The sequence below is a fragment of the Lepisma saccharinum genome, chromosome 3 (genome assembly GCF_977018435.1).
Source record: "Lepisma saccharinum chromosome 3, izLepSacc3.1, whole genome shotgun sequence".
NCBI classification, from domain to species: Eukaryota; Metazoa; Arthropoda; class Insecta; order Zygentoma; family Lepismatidae; genus Lepisma; species Lepisma saccharinum.
Window position 1 is genome coordinate 15,370,551 of NC_139231.1, and position 14,042 is coordinate 15,384,592.

At 39.9% G+C, this 14,042-nt stretch overlaps 1 protein-coding gene across 7 annotated transcripts in view; it reads left to right on the forward strand.

Moving 5' to 3' along the window:
- The window catches only part of Lrch (Leucine-rich-repeats and calponin homology domain protein), a 238,387-nt gene that overhangs the window by 111,381 nt on the left and 112,964 nt on the right, over positions 1-14,042 (forward strand). For all 7 annotated transcript variants that reach the window (XM_083118325.1, XM_083118328.1, XM_083118321.1 and 4 more), the window contains exon 2: positions 10,275-10,419. In XM_083118325.1, the coding sequence (XP_082974451.1) occupies positions 10,275-10,419 (145 nt within the window). The remainder of the gene's footprint in view (positions 1-10,274; positions 10,420-14,042) is intronic.

Below are 14,042 nucleotides of genomic sequence, written 5' to 3' on the forward strand. Positions count from 1 at the left end.
TTCCTTCATTCTTCTTCCTTCTTCTCTCCTCTTTCTCTCTTGTCCTTTCCACTCTTTCTAACACCCTCTTCCATTCTTTGTTTAACTTCAGTCCCCCCATTCCAGTTCATTGTGTCTTCACCTTTCTTCTCTATTGCCTTCCTTCCATTTTCTCACTAGTAGTCTCTTCTCCCTTGCCTTTAAACAATAAACCAGGACGTCATTTCCTCAGAATTTCGGTTCCCCCGTTTATTATTATGTACTAATTTATTGCATTTAAAATTTACAATTTACATTTTAAAAAAGTTTACACCGGTATTTAAGATTACACAAATTTTGATTTATAGCTTTAGGTATCTTGGTTGTTCTGGTTTCCAAAACAATCAAGGTTTACATATTTCTGTTAGAGATAAATGAGTAAGTTATGTTAAAGGATTAGTATCGAGGTTTGCACATGAAAAAATTGGAGATAGAGGGTGAGTAATGTTAGTAGGAATAGGATGTAGTAAGATATTATATGTTGACCAATTATTCACTCGGTTGACCAGGTCAATGATTGGTTTACAGATTATTAGAGTGGGTTATAGGATTGGTTATGGAGGGAGATACTACGATGTGTGAAAACTAAAGAACAACAGTGACCCATTTGATGTCTCACGCTGGCCGAGGGCTGACTTTCGATCCCGCCATGGAAGTTGTCAGGTTCGAGTCCCGACCTATACATGGGTGTTTTTTTTGTGAGTTTGTCTTCATCGTATCATCCTCATCGTCGCGATTAGCCAAAAGTGGCAGAAAAGCGACGCTAAATAGTAGTACAGATCCAAAATAGAAGTCTCTGCTAAAGATGTATTAACAACGTGATAAAGAGATGATCCTTTCTCAGGACACCCAATGTCAACCTCACTTCCATGTAGAACACGCTGGACTGCATTTTGCAGAGTAGCGAGGCTCTGGCGACTCGATTCACGGCCAGTATAAACCTCAATGTGACGTGTATTGTGTCGTGCCCGTTTGTGATTGTCCCTTCATCTATTTAATTCTATTACCATTCATCTTCGTAATTAGCCAGGGTCATCAGCGTTTTAAGCTTTTCTTTCAACTCCAAAAGTGTATCCCCCATTCTTGTATTTCCTGCTTACTCCTATTAGTGTATATGCATATATGAAAATGTAGCCTACTATTGAGGATGAATACACGCCTAAAAATGACGTGACAATTTACATAATTTTGATGAAGATCAGATCGTAAGAAACCATTCTCTGAATTGAGTGACGTAGCAAATACTTTATTTAATTTATTTCGCAAAAGTGACAGAAACGCGTAGTATAACAAAACAATTCAATCAATAACTTGATAAGAAAAGCCAGTTTATAATAATCGCTATTATTTAATATTGTTTCTAGTACACATTTTTACATCACCGCCCTGAACTCTCGCCCATACCTGTCTTGGTTCATTTCTCCCCGTTATTTCTGGAAGTAGAGACAAGCTACTTCCTGTCAGACCACCGCCGAACTTCCCCAAGTTTCCAAATTTCCGCTGTCCCGTCTTTCGGTTATTTTCCTCAAACGAACTTCCCTCTTCCCTTTCTTGTGTCCTGTTTCTTGTTTTGGAGTTTTCCTCTTTGACAGAAGACGTAAGTTATATCTGTCAGGAGCATTGCTGAGAACGCTTTCTTTCAGTCAACATCCTCCCCGCAGAGTAACACTTCTCTCGAAGTCTAATATTGAGATGGCATCTGTTGTGTTTCCCTTTATCATATTATTCCCTTGCAGGACAACAGTCTCTTCATGTTTTGTATTCTGACAGCTCGGTAGCGATTTCGAACATGCGGCCTATTAAGAGCCACGCTGACATTCTAAGTTCTCAAAAATTATATATCTTTACAATTTATCTTGCATCATTTAAGAGAATCTTACACAGAGAAAGAGAAATTTGTTTTTAAGGCGAAGAGGGACAATTACGCACCAGTTGTGCATTTATTTCAATATCGTCGGATTGGACACTGCTATTTTAAAAAGGGATTAGTATGCAAAAGAGTATAAATTTCTCTCCATGTTGCAAGTGGAAACTGTTTTTCAAGTTGATTAGGAAGCTAGACACGATGTTTGAAAAATATGATCAATAAGTATTTACAGAATCCCATGTATTCCTTATGGGAAATCAACTTCAACTCCAAGTTACGGCTAATCAAATTGGAGTTTCGACTTTTCCTACTACTATGACATAGTTCAACGTGTCTTTTTTCCGTCCATGTACCTTTCTACGTCATTGGATGTTTGATATTCCCGAGAAAACGAATAAAATAATGGTCCCATAAGTCTAATGCATTTCTCCCTGCCTTCTACGGCCATCCTGCCAGTGTTGCCAAACCTGATGTGCATAAAAGAGCTAAATTTCACCATCAATAGAGCTAAAGATGACTTTCAATGAACTAGATTAACGAAGGCTGCATAAAGTGCCTCCTAGGGTAATTTTAGGTGTCAGAGGGGTGGGGCGTTGGTATTACCATTAGCTTTAAAGTGATGGCAATTTATTCGTATTTTTCACCGCCTAGATTGGTGGCATCATAGTGGGGCAAGGGGCGGGTACCACAGTTCACAGCCAAACTAGTGCACGTAATGGCCAGATCTAGCTCCAAAAGAACGAAGTTGGCAACAGTGATCGCCAGCTGCCGAAGCGAGAAAGACCTAGGGGAAATTGTCCCTCTCCCCCTTAATGACCAAAACCACAGTTTCTGTTAAGAAAATATTTGTTGAAATAGTCGACAAAGAAATTATTGTTTACCGGAACCAAATATTTGTTTAGTCGACAAACAAATAATTGTTTATCAGAATCAAATATTTGTTTAAATAATCTACAAACAAATTATTGTTTATCGGAACCAAATATTTGTTAAAATAGTCGACAAACAAAATTGTTTATCGGAACCCATACATTCTATTGGGTTCGAATCCCGGTCGGGCTTGGTTGTTTGTGAATGTCCATTCATCAATTTCATCATTTCATCACTCATCCCAATCTTCGCAAATTAGTCAAGAGGCACAAAACGCGAAGTAAAATAAACTAAATCAAATCAAATCAAAATTCTATTGGGTTCCGTAACAGCACCGGAACTTTTTTTCTCGCACAATTGAAATTCTGTCTTTAAGTTACGTATTGTTTCATTTCAATACGGAACTTTGATCTTATTGAAACTGATCCCCTAGCAAACACTTGTACCTCATTTTTCCTAGCAAGCTCATGGGCTTGGCTTTTATAAGAAAATCTGAATTTTCAAGTACCATTAAGCCAAATGCTCTAGCGCAAAATATTCTATTAGAAAATATCCTATTTAGTCCATCAGTTGTAAGTGCCATTGTGAGGTTGTCAAAGCATCTATCACGTGAAATTTTCTTCAGCAGATAACTAATGCCAACGTCAATGCCAGACGCTTTTGCTGCAGTTATTTGCCTTATAACACTCTCTACATCTCTAATTCCAAGATTAAGTCCTTGACCTGCAACTGGGTGGATTGAATGTGCTGCATCGCCAATAAGCAAAATTCTGCTTTTATATAGCTTTTTCGCAAAAGTAAAACCAAAGAATAAGATCTTCTTTCACCCTCTAATTCAATTTCTCCCAAATAAGAACCAAATATTTTTTTGAGCTCTGTGATAAATTCCTCTTCAGGTAAGCTGATTAGCATTTTTGAAATTTCAGATTTTTCTGTCCAAACTATTGAGGAAGAGTAGCCACCCTCCAAAAATATGGATTCCTAGACCGCATTGAAATTCATCCTGCAAAAAGAAGGTTCCTGAACCGTATTTAAGTTGATCCGGAAATAATGAATTTAAAATCAGCCGTAAAAAAAAGGCCTTCCGTACCCAATTTAAATTGATCCGGGAAAAGGTTTTTGGACCGTATTTAAATTGATCCGGAAAAAAATGTTCCTCCACCGTATTTAAACTCAACCGGAGAAAAGGTTCCTGGACCGAATTTAAAATGATCCGGAAAATAGCTTCCTGGGACGAATTGAAATACTTTACAGATAAAAAGTTCATTTACGGTCCAGAACACATTTGCGCCTGCTGATTTTCTCTCCTGGACCGGAATCGAATTTATTTAAAATTACTGGACCTTGAACAACCCTGATTACAAGATAGCCGAATATAGCTACTTCTGTCATGAAATGGATATTCCCAAAACCCATAAGTTCTCCACGTCACTCTCAAACTTCCAATTTCGATCCTATGGTAAATTCTTTTTCTCTCCCGAAATTGACATTTTGGACAAATATTTATCCTTCATTAATAAATTTCGGGGGGGTCACGGCACAAATCTGCAAATAAAAGTATTAGAAATACGTAGAAACGTAAAAATCCTGGTGCAAGTATATTTTACGACTATTGCGTGACGTTTGAAACACTGCATATTAGGTTTCTCACTTGAATGTAAAAGGAATGCTTCGTAACGACCTTCTCACAACGCCGTAGAGTTAGGCAACACACATAACGCCATGCGGGATAGCGAGCATTTCAGGATCTAGGTGTCACAATTTTTGCCGGTGTCTATACATCCGAATATTAAAATACCTCTTACGTAATCACTAGACCTCGAATTTTTAGGTTCTAAATTGCGTGCTTTTAGGTTCCTAAAATAGGCTATAAAAATCCTAAAATAGGTCCTAATAATCTTAAGTTAGGCTCGAAAAATCCTGAAGTAGGTTCAAGAAAACTTAAAATGGTTCAAAATTCCTGAAAAATGCGGCAATGAAAATGGGACACGTATATCCTGAAATACGCACTATCTTGCATAACGTTATGTGTGTTGCCTAACTTTACGGCGATGGAAGAACTTAGCAATGCAAATTTGCTATTAAAATCCACTCTTCGCCGTTTAGTTAGGCAATATTTTTTTTCATGTTATCCACAGTCAAACTCGGCAATTTTGTCTGTGAGGATCATCTTAAGTTATGAAAATAATCTTTCAACAAAAACATAGTCAGTGGTGCAAACTTCAATGCTGAAATGTTAGTTTGGAAGGCGTGAATGTCACTAAGCACCGAAGTGACGCGAAAGTGAGCAAGACCACACAGATCAGAAGTTTGCACTTTGGACTGTACAGGTAACAGTGGCACCAGACTTTTTGCTCTGTTTAGAGCTTTGAAAGATCACCATGGACTTGGAGGAAGGGAAATCGACGTTTCAAACACGTTTGTCATTGACTTTTTTTCGTGACCAAACAAAGTAAATGCCTCTGTGTGACATACAAATCCTGTAAAACCTTAAAAAATATATAAAAACCTAAAAAAAGGCTTGATTTTGGAGCATAAACCTAAAATAGCTTTTAACAAGCAAAATTGTTTTTTTTATAGGCACTATAAAACTTCGTCAGTCGTTGCGTTTTTTAACGAAACGCTGACATCAATTATTATTTCTTACATACCTGTAAAGGAAAAAATAGGTTAAAAACCTAAAATCCGATGTCTGGTAATCACAAAATAAAGTTTTTTCCACACTATAGTGGTGCAAAATTAACGGAAACTTGTAATTGTGCATAATTTCCAGGATAATTACATTGCGAAAGTGTCGCGCTGCATTTTTGCGTATCCCGCAAGAGATAAAAATGCCGGAGAAGTGTCAGCCTGTATCGGTATATGAAATCCAACTGCTACTTGCCGATACCGATACCAGCGCCTAAAATTGCCTCCCCGATGGCGCAGTGGTAGCGTCGTAGCCTTGTAATCAAGGGGTCCCGGGTTCGGTACCCGTAGGAGGCACATGGTGGTTCGGATCCCACTTGAAACTGTAGGTCCAGTCCCGATTAGCCTTACTGTGCATAAAGTGCACTTAAAACACCAAATCAATCAATCAAACCACCGGCTAAAAGTTGTTCGAAGACAAAAGCTTTAATCGATGTTTTTTAAGGGAAGTTTTCAGTTACCACTGGATTTTCCGAGTTCTTTCTTGGAAATTGACTTTCTTGAAATTTTTTGGAGGGGCTGTAGCCAGTGCATACCTTTAAAATTCAACGATCTGTTAATTGACATAAAGGGACCCACCCGTTTTTAAAATTTAAATTTGAATATTTCGTTATGCATAAAGATAGATAATGCAGTTATAAAATGCCATTGCGTGCACTACATATGTAGTATTTTTCTCGTGTTTTAAAAAACTGAATGATTGTTATTAAATTAAAGGTACTATGTAATGGCCGTTAATACCTAAAGACGGTCATGGTCATTTGTTACTGTAGTTGATTGGTAGTGAAAAATGATTGTCTTAGGCAGTTATTTATTTTTTGTATTTGTAATATCTTCATTTAAAATGAGTGTAACAAACCTTAAAATGAAAACTTACTCTGTCCGAATATTTATGAGTGTCACTGTATATGGCATATTTTGTTCCTAAAACAATTTACCATTTCAGTGTTGGGGACTAGACCAACATTCACAGCACGTTAGCTGCAATAAACTTAGTTTAAAAGTGAATTAGCAGTTAGATGCTTCGAATAACTGATCTGGTATTGCATGTGATGGAAATTTGTTATATGCGCCAAAAAATGTTTTTGAAGTCTTAATTTAATGCAGCACAAAAGTATTTTAAATCAAATTTTGCTTATATTGGACACCCACTGTCTGTTCAATCCCTAACAGTATCCAAGAATTCATTAATGCAGAGAAAACCTTCGGGCCCCCAACGCTCGGGCTTGCTACGCCCATGGTGATGTTCCTGTGTTTAAAAAATCAGGGGCAGAAGGACGAATTTTGCTTTGTTTTGGCAGCTGGTTCCCGGTTGCAGTTAAATGCAGTCGTTCTGCGTAAACACTTCCTGCTGGTCGTTGGCAACAACCCTTGTTCCACTTGGCAACACTGCTCGTGGGAAGTGGCACTTGCGATAAGGCTGAAGCGTCCAAGATAAGGTCCACTCTGTTTGGAAGGGGATCTCCCAACCAAGCAAAGCCACGGGAGTTCTTTTTTTCCCCTCGCTTGTGGAGAAAAGCGGAGAATGTAGTCGAACAGACCTTGGCTTTGGTAGTCAATTGGAACACCCCTTCCCCTCCTTCGTGGAAATACGTACAACAAAACGTTTAAACTGCTGTATTACACACCAGTGCCAAATTGTTTGAACAGGCCCATTTCCTACCTCCAGGGCAGTGACATCACCAAGGATGGGCCGATTTCGTAGTGCTTCTTCCATTGTTTTATTTTACTTCGCTTTTCTGCCACTTTTGAGTAATCGCGAAGATGAGGATGAATAGTGATAAGATGAAATGGATGAACGGACAATCACAAACACCCAGAATGCAACATCGGCCCCATAAAGAATTAAAACTGGCTGGGAGTCCAGATGACAGTCTCTCGTTTGTTTTCAGAATAAAGTTCAGAGTGTATTATGAGGAGGAGAGGTTGACATTTGGGTGTCTGTGGAAATTGTCACACCTTACACTCCCCGTGGTCTTCTATTCGTCATCCACTGCAAGAACGAAGCTGACGTAAACAAACCCACGTTACTTCTGAGGTATGGTTCCTTTCGTATTCGTTTGTTCTGGTGCCATTTTGCCCATGAATATATTGGTCGTAGTTGTACAGCCCACAACTTCAATACTGCAGCTTTGTTGAGTAGTGTAGCTTCACATGCACTATATTCCTAGGGGCAAGATTCCTGCACAGCTGCCATTGGAACAACCAATAGAATTTCTCAAAAGACACGTGTATTTGTTTACATTGACTTTGTGCAGAGCGTGGATAAAGTGTAATAATTGTGGTATCGTGTGGCTAATGCTGATATCGTGTTGCTATCTTTGACCTTCCAATGCTGACGTCACATGTAAGCAGACAGTACACAGGCATTGTGAGCCCACCATAAATTCATAATTTTTTTGTTTTGCTGGAAAATAGAGATATCTTTTACATTCATACCACTTATTGCAAACAGTTCTTTAAAAATATTCTACACTTGTCATTTGGTGTAAAAAAAAAAGATAAAGTGCTCCCCTGTGCTTAGCACCACGCCATGAAGTCGTATAGGGGTTGTGGGGGTAAAAAACCGGTCGTGAGTAGGGGTGATGAGATTAGCATCACGCCTCTGACCGCCTTTACCCCCCCAGGGTTTCCCCCAGGTACCCATGTCATTCGACGCTGGGTGGGCGCCGGAGCCGCTTCCAACGTTAGAAAAGTTCCCGGATTTGAATGGTAGCATTAGCATGGTAGTTAGACACGCTACCGACTGAGCCACCGCGGCCACCTTGTCATTTGGTGTAATCCACGGAATACCGAATATTGTTACCGTACGTCGTACAACTTTACGCAAGTTGTAAAATGTAAATATGTTTTGGTTGAAATAGTTTGAAAAATAAAATGGGTCTATTTGAACATGTAAGCTAATACCATGGCAAAAGCCCCTTAAACCCCCCCCTCCCCCCCCACCTCCCTTGGCAGGAGTCTGGATACCTTGCGTGCCTGGAACGGATTTCCAATTGTGCTCCCGTCCGCCACCGCAAATAAATGTCTTCCTTTGAGCGGATGACAGGCGATTGATGATAAACTTTCGCGTGTTTACCCTCAGTATCCTTCTCCCCGTCGTGGGCCGAAATGGCTTCCATTATCGAGAATCCTGTCGAAGGAGCTGAATCCCAATGTGATGCTTTTGGGCTTGGCTCTTTTTCAGGGTAATCTGTCGGATACAATTGTTGCAGCCTAACTTGTCCGTTTCTCGCTGGTCACTCTTCTCTTTTCAACTCGGCAGTCGCAAAGAATCCAACCATCGTGATGCTGCATTCATTGTAAGAATTTGCACAATGACACCTGAGGAACCATGAGAAAGTACAGAGCGGCTCTTCTCATGGCTTTTCCCCCAAATTTCATTGCTTGATTTGTTTTATTTTACTTTTCTGCCACTTTTGGCTATTTGCGAAGATGAGGAGAGAATGCAGGTCTCCGTTCCGACAAATCAGTTTGGTGTCGAAACTCACTTTCTGTTGCAACATTGCCCTTCCATCTTATTTATTTAATACACCATACAAAAGTCCATCCTTCGTTACATATGGTAAAGTTTTCCGTGTATATAGCACCGTCCCATGAAGGCACATTTGGGGGATGTGGCATTTCGATCTCTGGCATTTTGGAGGTGATGTGATCAGCACCGCGGTTCGCTTCTTTATACAACACTATTGTCCAAGGTGCAGTTCGATCGACATTATTAATTGTTTTTAAGAATAATTTTTGTATTCCTTCGTGTCTGACCTCTTAATGAAAGTGAAAACTTCGCTAATCTATTTTGGAAAACGTTAAAATGAGTGCATCAAGGTTGTGATGTATAAATTACACCATACTACTAATATCGTTGGCTCTGCAAGTCTAACAATGTTTAATTTGATACACAATTTGATATTATTAACTCTTATTTTTATTACTTCAATCAATTTTAGTATTTCTGTGAAGAGGAGGTTTATAATAATTATAATAAGTTCAAGTTTTTGGTTGCAATTAAAAATTTTCTAAGGGGCGTGGGAAGATTTTTTGCACCTGGAAAGAAAGTTGTCTGAAGTTCTGGCAACACTGGCGCTCTATAGTATGCCTAGGAATTTTGTAAACAAACCTTCGTGGCGGAGTGGTTAGTACAACTCTCTACGGCGCAAGGGGTCCTTGAATCCTGGCCTGGGCATGGATGTTCTTTGTGAGTGTCCCTCTATCAATTTTATCATATCATCACTCATCCTCATCGTCGCAATTAGCCAAATATGGGAAAAGAGCGACGATAAATAACAAAATCAATCAAAAGGAATTTTCTGGGAATGGCCATGTGTCAATTTCTCCAGCTTTCACGAGGAGTTAGGGTATAAGCGATGATTACCTTTTCAGAAAGCACTCTCTTCCAGGAAGTACATCCTGGTAGCACGCAAACGAGGCTCTGGCGAACTTTATTCTGCCTGAATATCGTGTTAAGCAGTCGCCTTCGTATAACAATGGTTGTGCACCTTCTCTTTGTTGGCAATATCATCGCATATTGCAATTATTACATTTGATTCACTCCGCACCCGCTAGGAAAACTACGATCAACACACATTTGCTACTGTGGCACTGACAATAACCGTGTTGCGGTGCATGGCCTACCAATGATGACGTTGCATGTAAGCAGAGAATCTTCGCGCATGCCTCCTTATAACAAGGAGATCCCGCTGGCTTCCTCGTACACAACCCGTATCAAGAATCAATGCCCGCCTCCTCCTAAACAGTATTTCTTTCTCCTGCTGCATCTGATAAACGTCTTAACGGCAGTCTCTAATTTGATTTCTCTCTTTTTCTGTTCCAGACTTGTCCAAGAACAGGTTCGGGGAGCTTCCAGCAGAAGTTACGGACTACTACTCGCTGGAGCGGCTGGATCTCTACTACAACGTCATCAGAACAATACCAGATACAGTCATCTTACTCCAGGCCCTCGTCCATCTCGATCTCAGGTAAGAACAGTGACCCCGCATAGCTGAGAAATGTCCGTTTTGTAAACATGTAAGGCTTTCTCACAAAACAATTAAACTATCCTTGCACATTTTGGTATTGTAAGGATTTTAGAAAGTTACTACCATTATTTCCAAACATTTAATTCGAAGAATGAAAGAAGTGTTTATGGGAGAGGAAGAGAAGACCAAAAATGAGAAAGAAGAAGTGAAAAAAGGTGTCCCTCCTTGCTCCTCTTCCCGGGAAAGGAAGAGATAGAAAGGAAAGGATTCCTATCTTCTTTCCTTATTTTCTCTCGCTTGTTCGATCTCTCCCTCTCTTTTTCTTCTCTCTATCGCTCATATTCTGCATAAAGCGAGAGAAAGATAGGGAGAAATAACGTTTGAACTTTTCTGTTTATCAGATCCAGATTTTAAAGGGCCTCCCCCATGGCGCAGTGGTAGCGTCATTGCCTTGTAATCAAGGGGTCCCGCGTTCGATACCCGTTGGAGGCACAAGTGGTTCGGAACCCACTTTAAACTGTAGGTCCAGTCCCGATTAGCCTTACTGTGCATAAAGTGGACTTAAAACACCAACTCAACTCAACCAGATTTTAAAAAAATGTATAACTTCGCTTTGATCCAGTTTTGTGTGAACACCCACGTCATAAATTGTCAAGTGTGACGTCACAGAAGATGCCTGGAGTTAAGGACTTACCTACACGCACTTCTAACTCTCTCAGCGGCAAATGTCTGAGTTTACTCTCTCAACAACACCGAGACCCTCGACGCCGAATCACACCGAACCTGATTTCCGGTAGGAATGCTCTAGTTCGCGCTGGACTAGCTACATAGCTGGAAATGATGGCTGCCTGGCTGGCTGCTAGACTGGTTTTGACGATTAGACCGTGTTCTAATTGCAACTGAGTTGCCACGGGACACCCCTTTTTTCTGTTAATGCGGAATTGGCGTTGTTTAAAACCAACTTTGTTGTCCTGTTACACTATTTGCCGTCACACCACACCAAGTATGAAGGCCTGTAACACTGGATTAGGTATTGTGCAACATCAATTATGATGTTACTCCACTTTTGATGGCAACTCAGTTGCAAATTTTTTAGATGCTGAAATCTGTGTAACAGCCAATCAGAGCGAAGCCTCTGGCGTCTAGACTCTCAGCCACTATAATCCTCTGCGGGATTTCTGTGCTGTCCATGCGGGTTTGTCCCTTCATCGATTTAATCTTGTCACTATTCATCCTCATCTTCTCCATTCGCCAATAGTGACAGAAAAGGGAAGTAAAATGAACCAAACAGTAGGTGAAAGTTAATGACGCAAATCAAATATTATTCGTTTCCAATTCAATTGTATTTGTTTTAATTTCAACGCAAGCATGTTGAATCTAGTCATACAAGAGGCTCAAGATATATCATTCGTACTGCCCTTTTAATCAAGGGGTCCCGGGTTCGATACCCGGTGAAGGCGCATAGTGGTTCGGATCCCACTTTAAACTTTAGGGCCAGTCCCGATTAGCCTTACTGTGCATAAAGTGGACTTAAAACACCAACTCAATCAATCAATCGTACTGCCCTTTTAAAGTTCCAACAATATGCAAATTATTATTTAAAGAACACAACATTAGAATTTTTGCATTGTAATCTAAATTCCAGCATCCCCTTTTTGCACTGCACAAAAAGAAAAAAAAACTGTTGTTTTCCATTACGTCAGCAGCACGGCACGTTGGAATCTCCCCGAAACTGACCCGGTGCACGGGCTTGGCTTTTGTGTTGCGGTATTTTTAGCGTATTTTTTTGCACTGGCTTACTTGGCGCGTTTTCGCGTCTCGCTTTGCGGTCTTGCTCTGAATGTGTCAAGGCCTCCGCGTGGTATTTCCCCAAATACTGCATCGCGCCTGGCGGGCGGGCAACCTTTCTCTACACGGATGCGAAATTAGCCATCAACCGTCATATAGAGAGAACGTTACTGCTTTGTTCTCTGCAAATGCACTTTGATGCGCTCTTCATACTTCTACGTGCTATGGTGACAGGTGACATTTTGAACCATCAAATAGCAGAATATCTATTTGCCGTATTTGTGCAAGAGCGGTCTTGTAGGCACTACGGAGCGAGTAGCGTTGCTGTAGCGTTGTAAGGGCGCTGGATAGGGGGCAGGAAACTTCGCCGGTCGCGTTCATAATTACAGTTCTCCCTTTTTATGTGCTAAACACTTTATTTGCGTGTTATTAGTCTAATCGTAATTCATTACAATTACATATTGGTCTTTTTCAAACATTGTGTACATTTTATGGGACTACATCATTAGGTTCGTAGTTGTTCGTAATTAGTCTAAGTTGACAGTTGTGTATATTTTTCATATTTTGTTCGGGTATACAGAACAATTTGTTATTATATTAGTGAATGTAATGAAAAAATAAGAATAGTATATATAAATATACAGTCATAGGAGATTCAGATGTTAGATATATTAAACAGTGTCCCGACAAAACGTACCACTCAGATAAACGAGCTACCTGTGAAGGATCCACCAATAACTTCAAAACATTTGCTTGAACTCGCCCTTGACATGTCAGACATTCCAATACTTTGCGCTATCTGCCTACCCGAATCAGCACCCAGCTAACTTGACCTTGAGTTAGGTTAATTTATAGGTTCATGCTCCCAAATTGGCAGCCATATCTGCGATTCGCGAAGTGTTTCCTTCGATAGAAATCAGTGGATGCTTCTTCCATTTTAAGAAATTCATTTGGCGTAAAGTTCAAGATATAGGACTTTCGGTCGAGTATCGAGAGAATGAGGAAATCCGTTTGCATATACGCATGTGTGCCGTTCTGAGTTTCTTAAAAACGGAGGAAGTTTATGATGGATGGCTGGAAATACACTCTCAAACCCCAGAATCAGCGAAGCTAACCCTTTTCTTTGATTACTTTGTGAATAGTTGGTTGCAAAACCCGGAAATTCGAATAACAGTGTGGAACTGTAATAACGACACGATTTTTGATGCCGTCCCATCAAGTGGTACGTTTTGGCGCATCGCAGATATTTTAAGACTTATTAGAAGACCCTTCGCAGGTAGCCGTCCAGATGGTAGGTACGTTTTATTGCTGGTACATTTTGTTGATGGTACGTTTTGTATGAAACAGGGTGGCTACTCCCCGGGAATTCCGGAAATTCTGCGTGAATTTTTCTCCGTAGACGTGAAAAATTGCAACTTTTATTAATCCAAATGAATTCATACCTTTACAAATGCCCCGAGTTTTTCACAGTGTAGCTCCTATGTTTATCAAGGAAGATAAAAAGGAAGCTGCGTGGAAAATAAAACAGAATTCTCTCATTTCTTTTGCTTTGCTAGTGTCCTTTGCAGAACAATCTATCTGACAGACGGAAGATTATTGCAAGATAAGATATCCTGAAGTTGATTAGGTAGATTTGAGTTTGAAATCCTTATCAATTAACAATTTTTCTTAGATTAGTATATTCCGTAACATTTGTGACTTGTGTTTGTAGATGTATTTCCAGTCTGAGTATGTGAAATGGCAAATTTAAACTCCACCCTTTAAATTGAATATTTGAAATAATATATATACATACAGTAAGTACGAGGGGCGTTCAAGTCAATCGGGGACTTATA